Source organism: Thalassophryne amazonica, chromosome 10 (assembly GCF_902500255.1).
Source record: "Thalassophryne amazonica chromosome 10, fThaAma1.1, whole genome shotgun sequence".
Lineage (NCBI taxonomy): Eukaryota > Metazoa > Chordata > Actinopteri > Batrachoidiformes > Batrachoididae > Thalassophryne > Thalassophryne amazonica.
Genome location: NC_047112.1, coordinates 44,644,616 through 44,667,848, shown reverse-complemented (window position 1 = coordinate 44,667,848; position 23,233 = coordinate 44,644,616). Strand labels below are relative to the sequence as shown.

Genomic DNA, 23,233 nt, shown 5'->3' with positions numbered 1-23,233 from the left:
TGTGACTCAGCATGTTGGCCACTTTTCACACTCCCATCAGTAGTTGGCAGAGTTCTATGCACTATGATGGGGGGGGGGGGGGGGGGATGATCAGACGAGTCTGGTTTCCCATAATTGCCTTTTGGTGCTTATGTCTGTTTAACGCTCATAGGAATTACAGCATTACTTTAAAAGTGCGATATTTTCACTTTGTGAAAATGACAGAGTTGCTGTTAATGTGTTGATAAACTGTCCAGAATTAGTCTGTTTATCAGTGAAACCATGAGTGAAAATGCCTTGCATTTGATCGACACTGCCACTGTGAAAGGTAAATGAGACTCTTTGCAGCAACCGACACAAGTGCTGGCTTGTTGTTTTAGGTTTGTGATCGCTTTGCACTTGATTTACTCTGAAGGCTCTGCAGCGCTAAAAGTCAAAACCGGTTTGCCAACAGTGTGCCGAGTCAATGTTAAAAGTTAGCAGTTAGTTGTAACTTCCGCTAATTCTTTTAGGAGTTTATTGATTTAGTGTTATGAAAGTTACTTTTCAGTTAGTGGATTAGTGGTTATTGAAGCTAACTTTTCAATTAGCTGTGCCCACCTGGGAAGTTGGCATATTGGTTCCTCAAGCTCACATCCTCTGTCAGAGGCCTGGGAGTTTGAGGGTTCAGCGCAGTATCTAGCTGTTCCTGGGACTGCACTCATCTGCACAAAGACCTCTGATGTTGTGCCTGGACTCTGCTGTAGCCACTCTTCCAATTTGGGGGTGCTTCTCTTACCACTGGGACCACTTTGGCCTTTATCATCCACATCTGCTCCAGTTGCTCCTTCAGCCCCTGGTACTTCTTTATTTTCCTTGTGCTGCTTCTTTGTGATGTTGCTGGCAGCTGGGATTTCCACATCGATCACAACTGCAGTTTTCTTTCCTTTGTCAGCCACCACTAAGCCTGGTTAGTTGGCCAGCAGCTCCTGGTCTGTCTGGAATTGAATTCCCACAGGACCTTAGCCCTGCCATTCTCAAACCACCTTTGGGACTTGGGGACTTCTAATCCGTATGCAGCACAGATGTTCCTGTTCACAATTTCTGACAACTGTGCTTATCATATGAGTTAGTATGTCCCAGCTTTCATCTTGCATCCTGCTAGTATGAGTTGCTCTGTCTCTGGGGCACATTTGCACAGCCTGTAACTGCGTGTCTGTCAGCTGTGGTAGACTCCTGCCTCTATAGATTCTGGTACTTAGGGCTTGTTCTTGTGCTACCATGATCTGTACCGTCCTTTAGGCTAGCCTTTGTAGCCACTGGTAGGTCTCTTGATGTCAGCCACTTCCTCTGTCTGTCCATGGTACTTCCCATGAGGGGCTTGGTTTTCAATGATATCTCCTCCTCCTGTTCCTTATCACCGTCTGTCTTCAGCTGCCTGAAGCTGTTATGATTGCCGTGCAAAACAAAACCCAAAAAATGCAGGCTGTTGACCCCCAAAACCTGAATCATGAATTATCTGAAAACTGGGAACATAAATTCATGCAACCATGAATATCCGCAAACCATTAATATTTTGCTTCAAACTGTGAATAAAATATTCCACAAACATGAACACAGGTCTTTCAAAACATAAGTTGAAAAACGTGATATCATTCATGATATATATTTCTTTCAGTTTAAGTAGTTACAGGTCAATTACTTCAGGAAACACTGATCTATATCTTCGCAAAAAAAAAAAAAAAAAAATTGGGAGGGGTGGGTCACTACACCCGGTGAGGCCAGGAGGCGAGAGCCCATAGTGGGTCTGTAAGATTATGACTGAATGCCTCTCACATTCATTGTGCCGTAGGGGTTCGCACCACCCCTCGACTCATGCGAACGTTGGATTCCTTCACTTCTCTGTTAGTGGGTGAACAAACCAATACAACCCTTGAGAGCTCCGAGTGGGCTCTCGCTCCTGGCGTCAAGTGCTTGGCCCTGCCAGGCATGACTCCTCCGGGCATGACCCTGCTCCTTGGACAGTGGCAGATGAGGAGTTTGACTGGGCGGTGCACCTCTCAAAGAGTAACGCAGGTGTCTTAAATTGAGCTCGGAGAGGACAGAAACCTCCCTTGGAACAGAAAGACAAATGCTCGCTTGATCTTGACTTAGACTTGACTTAGACACAGGCAACACTAGAAACAGTCACCAGGGGGAGTCAGAGGACAAGGCCCAAAACTGAAATAAAACCCTAAACGCAAAACCAAGGACAGGCACAAGGGGGAGGCAGAGGAACATGATAGGCATACAGAGATCAAAACACAAAGAACATCACATAAGGGTCCAGACAATAATGCCAAAACCACAGACACAACATACCAGAAGAGCGATCACAAAATGGGATGAACAAATCACAGACACAGCACCTGTCTTACCTTCTGGAGGTATTTGGCTGTGGCCAACCTTGTTGCATCTTCATCATGGTTCCCATTGGCTTGTGGGATTCCCAGGTACTTGTCGCTGTCCTATATGTCCCCTGTCCTGCCTTCTGGCAACTATTTGTCACCATTCAGCCACACTTATCCAATCCGAATGACATCCCAATATCCTCACTGTAGATCCTGGTGAGTTGGATCAGTGAGTCAGTGTCTCGCTCACTCTTGGCATACAGCTTGATGTCATCAATGCACAGGAGGTGGCTGATGGTTGCTCCATTCCTGGATTGATATGCGTAGCCGCTCTTTGTGATGAGGTTGGTTGAGGAGGTGAGGCCTATGCAGAACAGCAGTAGGGACAGTGCACCACCTTGGTACATTCCACACTTGATGGTGACTTGTGAGGTTGCCTTGGAGTTGGCCTCCAGTGACTTCTTCCACAGTGCCATTTAGTTCCTGATGAAGTTTATCATTGCACTGTTAGCCTTGTATAGTGCCATGCACTCCAGTATTCATGTATGAGGCATTGAGTCATCGGTCTTCCTGCAGTCAGTCCAAGCTGTGCTCAGGTTGGACTGCCTGATCTTCAAGTCCTGGTGTACTGCTTGGTCAACCAGTAGCTGGTGCTTCGACTCTTTGGCTTTATTTCCAATGCTTTACTGAGCTGTACTCATGTGTTGACTCATGTGCCTACTTAACTTGGTTGCTATGAGGCCTGATAGGAGCTTCCATGTTGTTGAGAGGCAGGTAATTTGTCAGTAGTTTGAGGATATCATACCCTTGTGGGGGTCCTTCATGATCAGGATTGTCCTGCCCTGTGTTAGCCAGTTTGGGTGAGTACCTGCTGTTAGTACCCCACCCATTTGTACTGCCAGGCACACATGGAGCACTGTCAGCTTCTTCAGCCAGTAGGTGTGGATCATATCAGGCCCTGGTGCTGCTAAACCTCTTCATCCCTGAGGCTCGTTGTCTGCCTTGTGATCTTGATCGGTCTAATGATAACACAAAAACTTTTGTTCACTCATGGCTAATGGCTGTGTGAAGCCATTTATCATCAACAAGTGTGTTTACCTCTTTTAAATTATAATGACAACAGAAACTACCCAAATTACCCTGATCAAAAGTTTACATACCCCAGTTCTTAATACTGTATGTTGCCCTCTTTAACATCAGTGATAGCTTGGACTTTTTGTGGTAGTTGTGGATGAGGCTTTTTATTTTATCTGATGGTAAGCTGCCCTTCTTCTGGTCAGAAACCCTCAAGTTCCTGTAAATTCCGGGCTGTCTTGCATGAACTGAGATCTCCCCAGAGTGGCTCAATTATTTTGAGGTCAAGAGCCTGAGATGGCCACTCTAGAACCTTCACTTTATTCTGCTATAGCCAATGACAGGTTGACTTGCCTTGTGTTTGGATTGTTGTTATGTTGGAACATTCAAGTACGTCCCATGTGCAGCTTCTGGGCTGATGAGTGCAAATTTTCCTCCAGTTGTTTTTTTCTGATAACATGCTGCATTCATCCTGCCATCAATTCTGACCAGTCTTTGTAGCTCACACATCCCAAAACATCAACAGTCCACCTCCGTGCTTCAGAATAGGAAGGGTGTACCTTTCATCATAGGCCTTGTTGACTCCACTGCAAATGTAACGTTTATGGTTGTGGCCAAAAAATAAAATTTTGGTCTTGTCATTCTAAATGACTTTGTTCTCTCTGCTGTTTGGCATGTTATAAGCAGATACTTTGTGGCATTTGCATAGTAATGGCTTTCCTTCTGGTGACTCCACCATGCAGCCCATTTTTCTTCAAGTGCCTCCTTATTGTGCAACAGCCACATCACTTTTTTTCAGAGTCCTGTATTTCAACTGAAGTTATTTGTGGGTTTATCTTTGCATCCCGAACAATTTTCCTGGCAGTTGTTGCTGAAATTTTTGTTGGTCTACCTGACTGTGGTTTGGTTCCAACAGAATCCCCCATTTCCCACTTCTTAATTAGGGTTTGAACATTGCTGATTAGCATTCTCAGTCCCTTGGATATCTTTTTACATCCCTATATAAATATCTCTAGATATAGTGTAAACCTTTGAGCATAACTGTAGGTATATCTTATTGGCTACTGGAATGCCACAGGCTAACTATATAGTAAATGACCATGCTAACTTATAGTGATATAATAGTACCTAGTTATGACTTGTTGTTGTTGTTGTCGCCAATTTTCTTCTTCTTCTCACTCATTCACTCATCTTCAACCGCTTACTCTAATTAAGAGTTGCGGGGACTGGAGCTAGCGTTGCCAACCATCCCTTGAAAAATGGGATCGTCCCTTATTTGGAAATAAAAGTGTGCGTTCCGTATTGACCTGAAACGGGACGCAGTTTGTCCCGTATTTCTGTGAGAATCAAAATGTCTGTAAAATGTTAATGGAATTGACTGGCGCTTATATGGAAACTTACGGTAAATTTGATCCCAGCCTCTCTCCTGCTTTTCACCAATGAGCTGACAGACACGAGTTGACAATACAGAATCACTCTTATCTCATTGGTTGAGGGACATCTGCTCGCAAGAAGATACCGACATCATGAGCCGACGACGGTCGCTGGACGACAATAACAAAGCAGCATGGCTGATATCGATACAGACACCGACACTGGCACTGCAGATATGCCTACGGACAGCAATGTCTGTAACGTCGTTACTCCTCCTCCTAAAAAAGAACAAACAAAAAGAATGCAAAAATACAGGGGAGAATGAGAAAAGGAAAATGGCTGGGTTGGATCGAAAAGGTGCGCGACAACAGTATTGTTTACTTTTAAGACTTTATTTTTGCACTTTTTATTACACCAAATGTGTAAATGTGCAGTGTTACATTGTTTTGCACTGTTACATTGTTTTGGATGATGCAAATTTTTATTTTTTTTTTTTTTTGTTAATTTATACAATTTTAAGTTAAGCAATAGCACTACAGAGATTTATTTTTAAAGAAGACAGAATGCTCATATTAAATTGTGAGTGAAAATTTATTTTGCACTAAAATAAATTGCTAAATAATAATTTGTTTTCCACGTGTTCGTATCAGAACAATGCATGTATGCATCTACCTAAATTCAGGGTCAAGTCAACAGTCAAATGGTTAAAAATCATTTCACACAGACGCTGGGAAGGGTGAAGGCAATGGTCAGGTCGGCCGGTCCAGCCCTGGCAGTGAGGTGTCCCTTATTTATTTTTCAGAGAGTTGGCAACCCTAGCTGGAATCTGTCCCAGCAGTCACAGGGCACGAGGAGGGGTACACACTGTCGCAGGGCCACATATAGACAAACAAACACATTCACACCCGCACAATGGACAATTTAAAGCTTCCAATTCACCTAACCTGTATGTCTATGGATGTAGGAGGAAGCCGGAACACCCGAACGGAACCCATGCAATCATGAGGAGAACATGCAAACTCCACACTGAAAAGCCTCAGGTGGGAATCCAATCCATGAAGTGCTTGCTATGAGGCAACAGTGCTAACCACTAAGCCACTGTGCTGCCCGTATAAACTGTTACTTTGCTATGTATTTAAACTGTTAGATGCTATGTATTTAAATTTCTAAATGGTGAATGATTTTGTTTAACCCCTTGAATTAAAGTTGACAATATGCACTTCAATTTGTTTGATTTCAGCTCCACTGTGATGGTGTAAAGGGACAATATAACAACAAAAATTGTGCTGCTGTTTAAACACTTGCAGACCTGACTCTACGTGCTCTCCAAGTACCTTTTATAAAATAAAAATCCAACTTTACTTTTTTATTGAATATATGCAAAGCTTATGTCTGAACAGAGTTCCTTCCTTTCCTCCTGCAGAGATATCTTCATTTTTTTTTTTTTTTAAATGATCCACACGCAGTGTGAATTTGTTCTGCCTGTGAACTGAACAAATATCAGTGCAGGAGCTTTAGCACGGTCTGTGCTGGACATATTTTTATTTTATCTCTGGTAAACACTGTCCTCTAGTGCTCACAATAAAACACAGACATGCAGCTTTGCACGCTCGCTCATTACCCCACAATGAAAAAAAAGATCAGTTTAAAAACCTTTCAGGTACTTTTCTATCAATGAAATTCTGCAGTTGAGTTTGAGAGCATTTCCAAAATCTTATACTGCTTCTGTATTTTTTCCCCAAAGCATTATTTTATGTCTGTATATCCTGCTTGAGCAAATGTTGAATACCATCTTTTCTAAAGTCAAATTTTGTGGAAATGGTATATTTTACTCAATAAATGTGGTATTCCATGAACAAACTGTAGAGTAATTAGAAAAAATTGTCAGATATTCCTGTCTGATTGGTTTTAGCCTGGCTTGACTGGTTGGCCTAATGAGGCGTGCTACAATAAGAGCGAGCTGAAATAACAAAGGAGGGATGACTTCTCCCTCCAACAAATTACCTGATCGATCATTCATTAATGCTTTTCTTGCCATCCAATTTTAACATGAGTTGCATCAGCACAAGGTCATGGTGACCTGAGCTTCTCGATAACAGGGAGAGATGCATAAAAACTAAACAGACATGCAATCAGTCCGTCACCTGATGCTTAAAACCTTGCAGGATATTAGAGATATAAATGGAACATCATGGTGTCATTATGTATGTGGTCTTCTTGTTCAGCTTTTGATGGTAATGTCTTTTTTTTCTGCAATTCAACACCATCTGGCTGAGTAGGTGTGTGTGCAGGAGAAATGGAGCCAGAAGTTGTGAGGACAACCGGTCTTGTTTATGAGGCGACTGTTAACTTTGGCTGGTGACAGATACCATTTGCTGTGACTCAAAGCTGGGATTTGGTGTTGGCTTAGTGTGTGAGTGCCAAATAATGTTTGTCATATGACTCACTAATGCCTCTATTCCCAACTAATAATACAAACCTGCTTTTTTTAAGTATGTGTTTGAAATATTTGTTCCTGATACCTGCAAATTTCTTTGTGGATTGTCAAAAGGCAAAGAGAATTGCATGTGCACTTTAAGGTCATCGTACATAGTGACGCTGTGCTCTGTTGTGTGCAAACAGTCCTGTTGGATCAGTTGACCAAACAAACAAAAGAGGTCACGCAGACCTTTCAAAGTTCCATTTCACTAGGAACATCCAAAAAGGAAAACATCCTAATCTACTGCTAACAGAAAAGCATCTGCAACAAGAGCGACGTCCGCCAATCCAGATCTGGATCACCTCCAAAATTTAATGGAGTCTTCCATGGCCTAATATGTGTCCGTGTTAAAAATTTTGTCAAACTCTGTGAAGTAGTTTTGACGTAATCCTTCAAAGTGTATATAAAGGGAAATCTTGATCCAGAATCTGGATTCGGATCCAGATCACCTCCAAAATTTAATGGAGTCTTCCATGGCCTAATATATGTCCATGGTGAGAATGTGGTGAAAATCCATGAAGTAGTTTTGACATAGCCTTCAAAGCCTATATAATGTGAAACTTGATCCAGAATCCAGATCTGGATCTGGATTCGAATCACCTCCAAAATTCAGTGGAGTCTTCCTGCCCTAATATCCATCTGTGGTGCAAATTTGGTGGGAATCTGTGAAGTAGTTTTGACATAATCCTTCAACGCCTATATAAAGTGAATCTTTATCCAGAATCCGGATCTGGATCACCTCAAAAATTTAATGTAGTCTTCTATGGCCTAATATGCATCCATGGTGAAAATGTGGTGAAAATCCATGAAGTAGTTTTGACGTAATCCTTCAAAGCCTATATAATGTGAAAGTTGATCCAGAATCCAGAATCTGGATCTGGATTCGAATCACCTCCAAAATTCAGTGGAGTCTTCCATGCCCAATATCTATCTGTGTTGAAATTTGGTGAGAATCCATGAAGTAGTTTTGACGTAATCCTTTAAAGGGTGTATAAAGTGAAATCTTGATCCAGAATCCGGATTCAGATCCGGATCACTTCCAAAATTTAATGCAGTCTTGCATGGCCTAATATGTATCAGTGGTGAATATTTGGTGAGAATCTGTGGAGTAGTTTTGACATAATACTTAAAAGACTATATAAAGTGAAACTTGATCCAGAATCCGGATCACGATCACCTTCAAAATTTAATAGAGTCTTCCATGACCTAGTATGTATCTGTGTTGAAATTTGGTGAGAATCCGTGAAGTAGTTTTGACGTAATCCTTCAAAGGCTATATAATGTGAATAATTGATCCAGAATCTGGATCTGGATCACCTCCAAAATTCAGCAGAGTCTTCCATGCCCAAATATCTATTGATAGTAAAAATTTGGTGAGAATCTGTGAAGTAGTTTTGACGTAATGCTTCATAGCATATATAAAGTGAAACTTGATCCAGAATCTGGATCCGGATCCAGATCACCTACAAATTTTAATGGATTCTTCCAGAGGTGGCACAAAGTCACCAGCAAGTCACTCTCAAGTCATGAATCGGCAAGTCACAAGTCTCAAAACAATTCCCAACTCAAGTCTCAAGTCATAATGAACACCAATTCTTTGCAAGCTGCCATAATCCTGCTAAAAGACAGACAGACAAGACAAATAAACGCAGGTCATTTTATTACATCGCTGGCGGACATAAAAATCTGTATTTTCCAGAATCCAGTGACATATTTACTGACATACTCCCTTTGGATTGTTTACATTATATGTCATAAAAATGAATTTTTTTAAGTGTTATTATAATTTTATGTCTTGGTATTCAAACAAAGGATTCACAGTCTTACATCAGGCAGCACGGAGGATTAGTGATTAGTTGCCTCATAGCAAGAAGGTCATGGGATCGATTCTAACCTGTGGCCTTATTCTGTGTGGAGTTTGCATATTCTCCCCGTGTTTGTGCGGGTTCCTGCTTTCTCCCACATCCAAAGACATGTAGATTAGGTGCATTCGAAACTTTAAATTGTCCGTAGGTGTGCATGCGGATGTGACTGTGTTTGTTTGTCTATATGTGGCCCTGCAACAGGCGTCCTGTCCATGGTGTACGCTGCCTCATGCCCTGACTGCTGGGATAGGCTCCACCGCCCCCTGTGACCCTTTAATGGAGTAAGTAGTCAAAGATGAGTGAGTGAGTCTGCACATGGAAATATAGACCTGGAATGGACGTGTGTCAATCTATTAGCATCGCTCAGGACAGGAAGGTGCCATTAGTAAGGGGGGAGATGTGCCGATCATCAATAATAAACTGACTGTTTTTTTTTGCACTAGCGTCACTATTTCTTAATGGATTTTTAATAAATGTAGGCTTGTTTTAAAGCCCTTTGAAAGCTCTTTCCAATGAACCTATGCATGTGTGAGTGAAAAAAACAACCTTTATGTAAAATGCAGAAATTTGGGGAAATTATGACAAACTGTGCTGCTTTTCTCACTCTATTGTCGCTATTTGTTAACAGATTTTAATAAAAATAGGCTTGTTTTAAAGCCCTTTAATTGCTGTTTCTAATGAACCCATACATGTCTGGGTAGAAAAAAAAAGTTTTATGTAAAGTGTGGAAATTTGGGGAATTTACTGTGTGGCTAAGTGGCTCTACTCTACTCTTTTCTACTCTCCTATTTTACTCTTCCTTTTTAGATATTTAGATATACCTTTATATACTAGCATAGTTCCACCTTACAACTGGAATATAATATGTATATAAGATATACCTTACTGAATTTTCATATCATATTAAACAACAACTGAAAGTTTATATATATATATATATATATATATATATATATATATATATATATATATATATATATATATATATATATATATACAACTACTACAGCTCTACAGCATGCTAAATTAGGTTTATTGATTCTGTTTTACTTTTTTTGGTGCACTGCTGCTTGCTTCAAACTCATGGATCAATGTATACTTTGTATTAGTTATGATGAGTATATTTATTATTTTATATACAAATGTATAATTTTTATTTTTGGTTAAAGGGGTAGGCGTTCACAAGCTTTTGCTTCTGCCTAAACCCTTCCGGGTGCATGGGTACACTGTGGGATTATTTTCCTTCTTTCTTTGTAAGTGTTTTGCAGTTCTGCCCTGTGTGTGCCGAATAAATTCATTCATTCATTCACATTCTGTACTGTATTGACTTAAATAATGCCATTAGTGCACGTACATTGATACAGTAAGTGGCAGCATGCACCTCTAAAGCTGATTTTCAATTTGCCAAAAACACAAAGAAGAAATTTTATTTTTATCATTTTAATAGTGTTAAGTTTATTTTCAGACCATGGCTGACACCGTGACCAAGGTTGGCCCCTTAAAGCAGTGATTGATGATGGATTAATCATTCATGGTGATTTGAAAACATCATCTGTTACTAGTGTAGTGCCTGAAGGAAGTTTGTTTTCTTGTAGAAAATTGGGAGCTTACATAGATTTCTCATGGATGGTCATATCAAGTTCTGTTTGAAGGTGGGATGTAGAAAGAAGTTTATGTTATATGTTATATTCAATATTATTTGAATTATAGTATTTCATATTGTTTTAAAAAAATCACTTTTCTTATCAATTATATGAAAATAAAAGGATTCCTTTTAAACAGGTTATTGAAAGAGAGTCAGACAAAATTAAACAGAACATTTAGAATATTTAAAACAGCACAACAGTAACCCACCTCCCAAACAGAGTTTATTTAAACTTGAACTCACGACAAATATAAGATTTTATTTAGCTTATGTACTTAATGAAACATTGTACAAATTGTTGGAAAATGTAGTATTTTCTCCAGCTTATGTATTTAATGAAATGTTGCACAAATAGCATGAAATATTTGTTGGTATTATCAAAAAAGAAGTATTTGTTGGGATGCTGGCATTAAACATTTTATTGTGAAATGGTGCGAGCAACATGAACTATCTGATGTTGTTTAACTCTGCTACCAGTAACATCAGCGAGCCATGCCATCTTGGAAGTAAGAATGTTACAATATTAATCAAAATAAAGGTTTCAAAATAAAGGTTTTGAAAATTAATCCCCAAAGTTTTCATAATAGAGGATGTGCATCATTGTGCCATGCACAAGCCATGTCCGAAAGCTGAGGGCGATCTGACAGTCAGAGGGTTATGCGAGCCACTTGCCCACACAAAGTACAGCAGATAACTGTAAGAATCGTTCAAATCTGGTTACAAGCACCAAAATTTGACTGTGTATACCTTTTGGTACATATTGTAGAAAAATAACCTTAGCCATTTGAATTTTCAATAGGGGGCCAAGTAGGGGTCAATTGAAGAATTGCACAGGGTCAAAATTTAAAAAATGTTCCAATCATATTGAAAGTGATACCACATTATGTATCTGATGACAATGATTCCAAAAAGGTAGAGTTTGGACTATTTATAACTGAATGTTCTGGAGTTATGGGGTAAAAACAGCAAGAATGGTGACAGAGGTCAGTTTCAGTTTGTACAGGGGTCAAAAGTTAAAGTTGCTCCAGTTTTGGTAAAACGTGGTGCAAATTATTGGTTGAACTAATAGGATTAACAAATGGAATAGTTCTGACTGTGTAGAATGTTTGGTCTCCAAAGTAAAGGTCAAACAATGTCGACGTCCATTGGATGTGACATATGTTACCCCGTAATATGATAACTAAGCATGACACATGGTGCAAACTACTTGTATTCCTTTTTAAAATCCTACTAACTCAACCAATAATTTGCATCATGTTTTACCATAATTGGAGCAACTTTAACTTTTGACCCCTGTACAAACTGAAAGTGACCTTTGTTGCCATGCTTGCAGTTTTTACCCCATAACTCCAGAACATTCAGTCATGGATAGTCCAGATTATACGTTTTTGCAATCTTTGTGATCAGACACATAATGTAGTACATAATGTAGTATAGCTTTCAATACGATTGGAACATTTTTTTTTACCCCTGTGCAGTTCTTCAATTGACCCCTACTTGGCCCCTATTGAAAATTCAAATGGCTAACGTTTATTTCCTAAAATATGTACCAAAAGGTATACAGTCAAACTTTGGTGCTTGTAACCAGATTTGAAGGATTCCTCTGCAAATATTCTGTTATCTGCTGCACTAACACAGACATTTCTTGCTTTATAGATAGATGAGCATCACATAGCATGATACTAATGACTAACGTTTGCATGAATTAATGTTTCCCTTGTGGTTTTATTAGAAATAGCTGTAATAATATGGCTTGTTGTGTGATTAATTAGCCAAACAGATCATGAAAGAAGGGTGTGCTGCAGTTTCTCCATTGAGTGGTGTAAGCACACTGGAAGCCAGAACACAAATTGTGCCACCTTCACTGTGTACACACGTACAGATGCTTAGAGTCATGTAAGGCAGGTTATACATAGGTTACAGACTTGTTTCTTTTATTGCCTCCTGGAACTCAGAATCCATCCAACCAAGACTTAAAAATGGGTTTCAAGTTTCGCATTATGAAGGGCAAATGACACATAAGTAAAATAAAAAGCACAGATTGCTTTACATTTATTTTTTAGGTAAATGGGTTTCCAAGAATGGACAGAGTGAATCTGAAAGAATCAGACCAAACCTGATGTTGGTGAACCAATTATGGCAAAAAAAATCACCATGTTGCAACAGAACCATTAATTTACAATAAAATTCTTCAAAAGAGGGTCATCAAATATTAACATGCTGACAAATGAATGCTACAGGACATTCACACAGGATCTGGATTTGCCAAATAAGCAGAATGTGGCTTTTCATGATCCTCACACTTTCATCGCTGTGGTGAGATTTGTGCTTGAAGTATGATCGTTGTGAAAAGGCATCTGTCTCCCATCTGGTCGTCGTTGTATTTCTGCAACACAAAACATATTTTATTTTTTAAATGCTTGCTTTAGCTCATGTGCCTTGCTTGGAAACCTGCTAGGAACAGATATTCAGGATATACATTCAGTTATAAACACAGTCAAAGTGGTTATTGCCACTCACATGTCCTTGTGCCCGCCTGAAGCTGCAGTGGAAGCTTCACAGCCTGCTGGTACACGGTGCACTAATGACAAAAAAAAATAAAGAACATCAACCCATCAACTACTTCTAATTACATCAGGGCAGATAAATGCAATGCAAAAGATGTTTTCCTCAATAAAGAAGGGTCTCACCTCTGGAAAATTAACTGTCACATTTGCGCTGTCTGGTGTGGTCAGAACCACTAAAGCAGAAACCTCCTGATTGGTATTTTTCTTAAACTGCTGGTCGAAGCTGAGAAGGAAAGCCATGTGTGGGATGCATCTCTTAATTCTGGGAAAGGCAAAAAGTTCTTTTACAACTATGCTCCACTGTCTGCATATAATGTCTTTGTTCCTCGTTCTCCCGTACCCATCTTACCTTTCACCCATTTCCTCCATACTTCGTGGAAGAGCTGCCCAGTGGAGCTTAGCCATGAGTGCAGACTTGAGATCAGGCAGGTGCGCAACGCCAGCGCTCACAGACACGTTGTAGGACTGACATTCAGCTCCCCATCGTAAGTGTGCCTACACCAAGCAAAAGAGAGCACTCATGAAAGAAAACAAACACCTGCCTTGTTAGTTCTCATCAACTTGAGGAGTGTGTGCTCATGTTGCTGCATCGCCATCGTAATGAAACCATAGCACCCCATTAAGTTGCCTTGTTGCATCCTCGTGATGGTGAAACCACAGCATTACATCAGTTCATACTGTTGCATTGTGCATAATGAAAGATATCTCTACGATTAACGTGGTACTACTACTCTTATGCTGTGTTTACACATAACGATGGCAAGTCACGAATGGCACGAAGTATACATTCTTGGCCATTGATCATGAATGTGATGATTCGGGGCAGAGGTGTCAGGTGTCCTCAGGAACTGCTGCAACCTGTTACCATGATTAATAGCTCATGTTGCTTGAGAATTATCAGGAACCATTACGCACGGTCAAGAATAATGTTCCGCGCTGTTGCGTGCTATTGCGCATAACAGGACATTGTTATGTTCTGTCATGTTGTGAATGAGGCAAATTGTCTCTGCACACACACACACACACACACACACACCACACACACACACACACACACACACACACACACACACACACACACACACCCTACCGTCAGTTGCTGAACAATTCAGATCGCTCCAGTTTGCTCCTCAAATCCACAGCAGAAGAACTTTGTGACTGCATGCTTAGTTGGGCTCTGTGCCATGGAGTGGCACAGAGAGGAGGAGGAGACTGAAAGAGCCAGATGTGTGGCTCCACGCGGCTCTCATCTCTCGCATTTTCCTAAACATCAGTCGCAGCAGCAGCAGAACACCTGCTGCTGCTGTGACGCATTGGAACAAGACTTTTCGCTGACTTGATGTCACTGTCCTTCTTCAGCATACTGCAGCAATGAACCTGAATTTGGTGCAGCAGGGTTTAATTGTGTGCACTTCAGAGAAGAACACGCTCTATTAAGGATCACCACTAATCAAGATGGATCAATACGCTCACTTGCGACCTCCACGACATGAGGCGAAATGAGGGTGGTGAGTGACATTCATGGAAGATTTTTGACAGCCAAAAACATGCTTCACGAATATCACGCACCAACACGCACTACTAACAAACCTATTCATATGCGTTAAGTCATGTTAAGAATGTCAGGAATGTGCAAAGAATGACGCAAATATGACATTTGTAACACATCTTGCTTATGTGTAAACACACCATTAGCGATGCTGTTTATTGGCCTGGTACTTTAACAGTAATCTTATGGTATTTTTTGAGAAAAAGTATCAAATTAAAAGCAGAATTGAGAGAGAGCCTATGGTCTCATAAGCTACAAATGAAAGCAAGCAACAGAGGCAGGCAACGTGACGAGCTGCCATTTATTTTTAATCAGATGGGGCATTTTTGCCATAACAAGAGGCAACAGTACATGCCTTCAGCTAGGCAGGGCCAAAATACAAATACTGAGCGACGCGACATGTCAACTGTCAATCCAAGTTAAGAAGACAGCGTGACGTTAGCTGGTTGCTCGCTTGAACAAAACAATCCAAGATGATGGAATATGCACAAAAACAGTTGCATTTCTGTTTAAATCTGATATTTTTGCCATTTTTTCCACATATATTTTGTAACAGTTAGCAAGACAAAGAAACTTTTAAATCTAAAAATGCTGTTTTTGTAACTAGATAATACGGAGATGCTAGCATGCTAACTAGCAATACGATCAATCAATCAATTCAATCAATTTTTTTATATAGCGCCAAATCACAACAAACAGTTGCCCCAAGGCACTTTATATTGTAAGGCAAGGCCATACAATAATTATGTAAAACCCCAACGGTCAAAACGACCCCCTGTGAGCAAGCACTTGGCTACAGTGGGAAGGAAAAACTCCCTTTTAACAGGAAGAAACCTCCAGCAGAACCAGGCTCAGGGAGGGGCAGTCTTCTGCTGGGACTGGTTGGGGCTGAGGGAGAGAACCAGGAAAAAGACATGCTGTGGAGGGGAGCAGAGATCGATCACTAATGATTAAATGCAGAGTGGTGCATACAGAGCAAAAAGAGAAAGAAACAGTGCATCATGGGAACCCCCCAGCAGTCTACGTCTATAGCAGCATAACTAAGGGATGGTTCAGGGTCACCTGATCCAGCCCTAACTATAAGCTTTAGCAAAAAGGAAAGTTTTAAGCCTAATCTTAAAAGTAGAGAGGGTGTCTGTCTCCCTGATCTGAATTGGGAGCTGGTTCCACAGGAGAGGAGCCTGAAAGCTGAAGGCTCTGCCTCCCATTCTACTCTTACAAACCCTAGGAACTACAAGTAAGCCTGCAGTCTGAGAGCGAAGCGCTCTATTGGGGTGATATGGTACTACGAGGTCCCTAAGATGAGATGGGACCTGATTATTCAAAACCTTATAAGTAAGAAGAAGAATTTTAAATTCTATTCTAGAATTAACAGGAAGCCAATGAAGAGAGGCCAATATGGGTGAGATATGCTCTCTCCTTCCAATACAGGAACATCACTGTGAAAGACACTGGACTGAAACAGATGAAGCAAACTTTGATTCTGTTAAACAGTCAAGCATGGAGGAAAAACTTATGGGGACAGTGTTTGGTTTTTCCCATCCTTTATAATCTATCATTTAACATTGTGCACGTAAGCACCAAGTAGCCACAAGCTGGTCATGCCCTTAACGTCCGTCAAGTGCCAAATGCCAACTGCTTGTCACCCTCATTTGTTACTAATGTGACAGTATGGAGGGGAAGAGAGAGAGAGAGACAGACAGGCAGATGGACAGAGACCTATCTTGTATATAGTAATAATTAAATTATTTCCTCAATTTCTCCATACCAAAAGCAAGACCGTTAAGGGCAGAGATGATCGTTACTTTGGTCTTTAATAATTTAGCCCCTGCGCCCTTTTAATACTGGGTTTTGGTACCCATCTCTAATCTGTTGTTGATGACACCTACCTTAGCCTCACTGTAGGCCTCCAAACTGCTGTCAATGCACATTTTCCAGTTGGTGTCTTCTCCAACTTTGGACACAATCAGCTGAGCATTCTTTGAGTTTGAATCTGGTGTGGAGTAAAGTTCTGCATCGTAACCTTCGGCCTTCTGGTTGTCACTTATGGCCAGAGCTTTCATGTGCAACACAGCTTCAGGTTTTGAGGTCACATCCTGTTAATTTAGACACAAAGTCCATTAGACCTGTTTTTGTGTGCATTATATCTAATATGCGGTGTAATGATAATTTCAGTATTTATGATTTCACGGCTTTACAGTTCTAAAATCTAAATGAATGGAGGTGGTAGCATTGTATGCAGAAAATGTAAATAGTAAAATAAATCATATAGCATGCATACTTTAAATGCCTTGACATGGATTATTTGCAATGTGAAACGTGATCCAGTTGCTTTTTTAAAATAGTTTTTGTGTCACTCTGGAGCATGTTAAGCATACTTCTGTTTCAGTGTCCTCATGGCCGGTGCTGCTGCTGGTGGTGATGCTTGAGGTAGCACCAGGGACCAGATGAAGCTGATTGTTGGCTACCTGCAAACACGTCATGTCCAGAACAATTTGAATGACTAAAATGCCTAGACAAGTGCATTATTCATGACTTTGAAAGCGTAGACAAATACCTTGGCATGTTGCCTGAGAGATTGAAGTATTTCATGCACATTTGTTGGAGGACTGCTTTTTGCAGCATTAAGCTCAAAGTGGATTTTCTCAACGGGCTTTTCTGGCTTTACTAACACAAGTGAATAGACAACAACATGTAATGAAATGTATACATGCAATCACAGGAACAGATTTTCAAAATTAACAAATTTGGTACAGTAGCTCTTTAAATAAAATGTGATGCTTATGGTATTAATGTTTTGGTGACTGTCTTACAAATGTGCTGTTTATAGAGTGGCGGCTGTATAACAAACTGAATGAAACATGTCAAAATAGTTTTATGGTAATTCCGTTCAACAAATCCTATAAAGGAACAAATGTAAGGGTGAAATTAGGATCTTTAGTTCGGTGGATCCAAACCATTTTCTTTGGAGCCTCCCTCCTTATAGCTAAGAAAGACTAAGCCACTCCGCAGCCTGAGCCCCCTCCCCCACCGCCCGGAGGATAAAATTATGAATTTTATATGATATGAAAGGTAAATTCACAACTCAACAAAGTTTACAACCATTGGCAATGATAGTTATCTACTTTTTAATAATTGTTGGTAGCTTTGCAAAACACTGAAGAAATATGGATAACTGGGTATATTTCTGAAAATATTAGTTTCAGTAATTTTTCTAAATTTATTGTATGTAAATGTTTTCGATGTATAAAAGCATTAACAGAAATAAATATGTGATAGAGGGCAATTCTCATCTCTCTCATCCCACTCATGCAACCTGTCTGTGTCTTTGGATAAGACACTTAATCTACATTGTGTCAGTCCGCCAGCTGTAAATGCGTACCAGAAGTAATCTGCATCAGACTGGTGTCCCATCCAGAGGAATTTGCAGACTCTCATTTGCTTGATGCTACAAAATCTGGAGATAAGCACCATCACCACTGGGCCTTAGGACTTTTCTCGGACTTACTTCTAACTCTTCTGTTACAATCGTATCATATTAAAAATAACATTTTTTCTGAATTGATTACTGAAACTTAGTTATACATACAGTATATTGCAATTATATTTTAAGACAGAAAGGTATAATCTGCATACATGGAAAATTTTGATTCTATTTTACAATGAAAACTACATTTTTCCAAAATTTGCATTTTCTAGCAGTGAATAAACAAACAAACAAATAAGTAATCATGGTCAGAGAGAGCAGTCTTGTTTTACCTACAGGAAGGGTTCAGATGGTAAATCCAATAAGTCAGTTAAAAAAACTGGATTAAAATGCCATTTAAAATGAGGAGCTAATGGAAAATGCATGAGAAAATGCACATAATCAATAAGATGAAAATGGTATGTTCAAATTATTTAATAATTTGCATACTCATAGTCACCGAAGCAGCCAAGAGCAAGTTTGCCTTAACTAAAAATATGTGGTTTTGGAGATACTTGGTTTTTGCATCTGAACCCTTCACATCTGCATCACACCTGTTTCATTAATGTTTTCAAGTAATAAAAAATTCTGTACGTTTTCTATGAAAATTAAATTAAGGATAACGCATGCAGAATCGTTACTCTGATAAAGTAGCTAAAACTCTAATCTGCAGCATACAGCTCTGGCATAGTTATTTTGATGGGTGACTATTTGGAGGAATTGAGATGTTAGGTCTAGTGCCATTTCAATCATGTCACGTGTGCACATTTCCTGACAGCAAGTCAAATGGACTTTGCACAGCTGCTGATACAGCAAACCCACATCGACTGTGGTGTCTTTGAGAACTAGGACATGATTTAGCAGAATGCCAGCTGCAGGAGCATTTGGTATTAAGAAAGTAATTTCCTTGACAAAAGCAACCTGATCTGCAATAGTTGACAGTGACTGTAATGGCACTGTTTGCAAATGGGTCAGTGAAGCAGCAGTATAGGAAGGGTCAACAAGACTTAAAGGTAAAGATGGTACTTTATACTGCACAATGCTGTTTGTGTGAGCTACTCTGTTTCTGCATTCACCTGGTATGAGTTTGATTGACATGTTGGTTTGACCCAGGACATAGTACAGGGGGTATTCTTCATTGTAATAGGCTCTTATCAACTCAGACTCCATGCAGAGACCTGCTCCATAAATGTTTGTCTCGAAACAGGTTTTGGCTTTTGGGTGCCAAGCATTTGGGAACATCTGTTTAAGTTAAAGAAACAAAAAAGCATGAATATGTTTATTCATCTTAATTTCATTAAATTGTAAGTAGTTGAAGTATAACTGTGTTATAAATGTTTTAGTTGTACCTTTTGCAATTCAGTGGCATCCTTGACATCATTAGGCAGCAATGGTGTCTTTTTGTCCAAAGTCATATCTTCAGTGTTCCGAGACACTGCATACACATTGGAGCTGTTTGAAAAAAATGAAAAATTCGTGAGTGTGACAAATTGGCTGCTTAGAAGTTCAAAAGAGAATGCAAAAATGCAGGGACTATAAAAGTGAATGTACCTGAATGAAACAAGTTCAAGCTCATTTTTACATGGGGGGAAGTCAAGTTCAAATTTATTTTCTTTGACGTTGACCTTGGCTGTCAGCTTCCATGGAATGGAGACAGGCATTTTGGCCTTCAGCTCAGAACCACACTGGAACACCTCTGTGTTGATGCCATAGTACAGCCAAAAATCCTTTGTGTAACTAAAACAATGAAGATAGAGAAATACAACAAATACAATGTGTTACTATATAAAGATGTGGCAAAGGTAAGACAATTTGAAGTGGTGTAATTATTACTAAAAATATCTATCTATCTATCTATCTATCTATCTATCTATCTATCTATCTATCTATCTATCTATCTATCTATCTATCTATCTATCTATCTATCTATCTATCTATCTATCTATCTATCTATCTATCTATCTATCTAATCATGTATGTATACTGTATGTACAACAAAAGTCTGATGCTCCTTTAGTAATGTTTCCTTAAAATAAAGCAATCAATACCTTGGCCTATAGCAACATACAGTCTAACTGGACAATGACAAGAATTTTCATACATGAAAACAGATCAAATCCAGGCTTGAATGCTATATACTTTCTGGCAAATTCTAAATTCAATTTTGTGTCTTCTTGGTGGCTCACCTCAATAGTATCCTCTGTCTCTTGCTCTGCCACAAGCTGATTAGCTCATTGAGGTGTTTGTTAGTACTTGATTTGCGGCACACTTGAATAAGATGATCAGCTTGTGGCTAAGCAGGGAGAGATGAAAAATATGTTGCTTAGGTGACAACCAATGTTCTGTACCATACATAGGAAGGACTGTGTATACAAATGGCTATAATTCCAAATATATAATTCTGTCATGTTCTGGGCATGACGTTAAACTGCATCTGGTGGTGAGACCCTCTGAGGGTTAGCGGATAGATGGAGTGACCGCCCTACCACCATCATTCCCTGGGGAAGGCAACGGGAAACCACCCCAGTATTACATCCCAAGTCAAACCATGCATAGCCGTAGAAGTCAATCAATCAATTTTATTTATATAGCGCCAAATCACAACAAACAGTTGCCCCAAGGCGCTTTATATTGTAAGGCAAGGCCATACAATAATTATGTAAAAACCAAAAAGGTCAAAACGACCCCCTGTGAGCAAGCACTTGGCGACAGTGGGAAGGAAAAACTCCCTTTTAACAGGAAGAAACCTCCAGCAGAACCAGGCTCAGGGAGGGGCAGTCTTCTGCTGGGACTGGTTGGGGCTGAGGGAGAGAACCAGGAAAAAGACATGCTGTGGAGGGGAGCAGAGATCAATCACTAATGATTAAATGCAGAGTGGTGCATACAGAGCAAAAAGAGAAAGAAACACTCAGTGCATTATGAGAACCCCCCAGCAGTCTAAGTCTATAGCAGCATAACTAAGAGATGGTTCAGGGTCACCTGATCCAGCCCTAACTATAAGCTTTAGCAAAAAGGAAAGTTTTAAGCCTAATCTTAAAAGTAGAGAGGGTGTCTGTCTCCCTGATCCGAATTGGGAGCTGGTTCCACAGGAGAGGAGCCTGAAAGCTGAAGGCTCTGCCTCCCATTCTACTCTTACAAACCCTAGGAACTACAAGTAAGCCTGCAGTCTGAGAGCGAAGCGCTCTATTGGGGTGATATGGTACTATGAGGTCCCTAAGATAAGAAGGGACCTGATTATTCAAAACCTTATAAGTAAGAAGTAAGAACCTGATAATAATGAATTACAATAGTCCAGCCTAGAGGAAATAAATGCATGAATTAGTTTTTCAGCATCACTCTGAGACAAGACCTTTCTAATTTTAGAGATATTGCGTAAATGCAAAAAAGCAGTCTTACATATTTGTTTAATATGCGCTTTGAATGACATATCCTGATCAAAAATGACTCCAAGATTTCTCACAGTATTACTAGAGGTCAGGGTAATGCCATCCAGAGTAAGGATCTGGTTAGACACCATGGTTCTAAGATTTGTGGGGCCAAGTACAATAACTTCAGTTTTATCTGAGTTTAAAAGCAGGAAATTAGAGGTCATCCATGTCCTTATGTCTGTAAGACAATCCTGCAGTTTAGCTAATTGGTGTGTGTCCTCTGGCTTCATGGATAGATAAAGCTGGGTATCATCTGCGTAACAATGAAAATTTAAGCAATGCCGTCTAATAATGCCTAAGGGAAGCATGTATAAAGTGAATAAAATTGGTCCTAGCACAGAACCTTGTGGAACTCCATAATTAACCTTAGTCTGTGAAGAAGATTCCCCATTTACATGAACAAATTGTAATCTATTAGATAAATATGATTCAAACCACCGCAGCGCAGTGCCTTTAATACCTATGGCATGCTCTAATCTCTGTAATAAAATGTTATGGTCAACAGTATCAAAAGCAGCACTGAGGTCTAACAGAACAAGCACAGAGATGAGTCCACTGTCTGAGGCCATAAGAAGATCATTTGTAACCTTCACTAATGCTGTTTCTGTACTATGATGAATTCTAAAACCTGACTGAAACTCTTCAAATAGACCATTCCTCTGCAGATGATCAGTTAGCTGTTTTACAACTACCCTTTCAAGAATTTTTGAGAGAAAAGGAAGGTTGGAGATTGGCCTATAATTAGCTAAGATAGCTGGGTCAAATGATGGCTTTTTAAGTAATGGTTTAATTACTGCCACCTTAAAAGCCTGTGGTACATAGCCAACTAATAAAGATAGATTGATCATATTTAAGATCGAAGCATTAAATAATGGTAGGGCTTCCTTGAGCAGCCTGGTAGGAATGGGGTCTAATAGACATGTTGATGGTTTTGGATGAAGTAACTAATGAAAATAACTCAGACAGAACAATCTGAGAGAAAGAGTCTAACCAAATACCGGCATCACTGAAAGCAGCCAAAGATAACGATACGTCTTTGGGATGGTTATGAGTAATTTTTTCTCTAATAGTTAAAATTTTATTAGCAAAGAAAGTCATGAAGTCATTACTAGTTAAACTTAAAGGAATACTCGGCTCAATAGAGCTCTGACTCTTTGTCAGCCTGGCTACAGTGCTGAAAAGAAACCTGGGGTTGTTCTTATTTTCTTCAGTTAGTCATGAGTAGTAAGATGTCCTAGCTTTATGGAGGGCTTTTTTATAGAGCAACAGACTCTTTTTCCAGGCTAAGTGAAGATCTTCTAAATTAGTGAGACGCCATTTCCTCTCCAACTTACGGGTTATCTGCTTTAAGCTGCAAGGTGGTGAGTTATACCATGGAGTCACGCACTTCTGATTTAAAGCTCTCTTTTTCAGAGGAGCTACAGCATCCAAAGTTGTC

The 23,233-nt window shown here is 39.8% G+C and overlaps 1 protein-coding gene across 1 annotated transcript in view; it reads right to left on the bottom strand.

Annotated features, from left to right (window-relative positions):
* Positions 1-12,969: 12,969 nt before the first annotated feature.
* The window catches only part of vtg3 (vitellogenin 3, phosvitinless), a 36,313-nt gene continuing 26,049 nt past the window's right edge, over positions 12,970-23,233 (bottom strand). Inside the window, exons 19-28 of the mRNA XM_034179161.1 lie at positions 19,919-20,104; positions 19,717-19,819; positions 19,444-19,609; positions 17,459-17,568; positions 17,280-17,369; positions 16,791-16,997; positions 13,702-13,847; positions 13,476-13,614; positions 13,306-13,366; positions 12,970-13,171 (exon numbers count right to left, since the gene is read on the bottom strand). Of these exons, the coding sequence (XP_034035052.1) occupies positions 13,170-13,171; positions 13,306-13,366; positions 13,476-13,614; positions 13,702-13,847; positions 16,791-16,997; positions 17,280-17,369; positions 17,459-17,568; positions 19,444-19,609; positions 19,717-19,819; positions 19,919-20,104 (1,210 nt within the window). The 3' untranslated portion in view covers positions 12,970-13,169. The remainder of the gene's footprint in view (positions 13,172-13,305; positions 13,367-13,475; positions 13,615-13,701; positions 13,848-16,790; positions 16,998-17,279; positions 17,370-17,458; positions 17,569-19,443; positions 19,610-19,716; positions 19,820-19,918; positions 20,105-23,233) is intronic.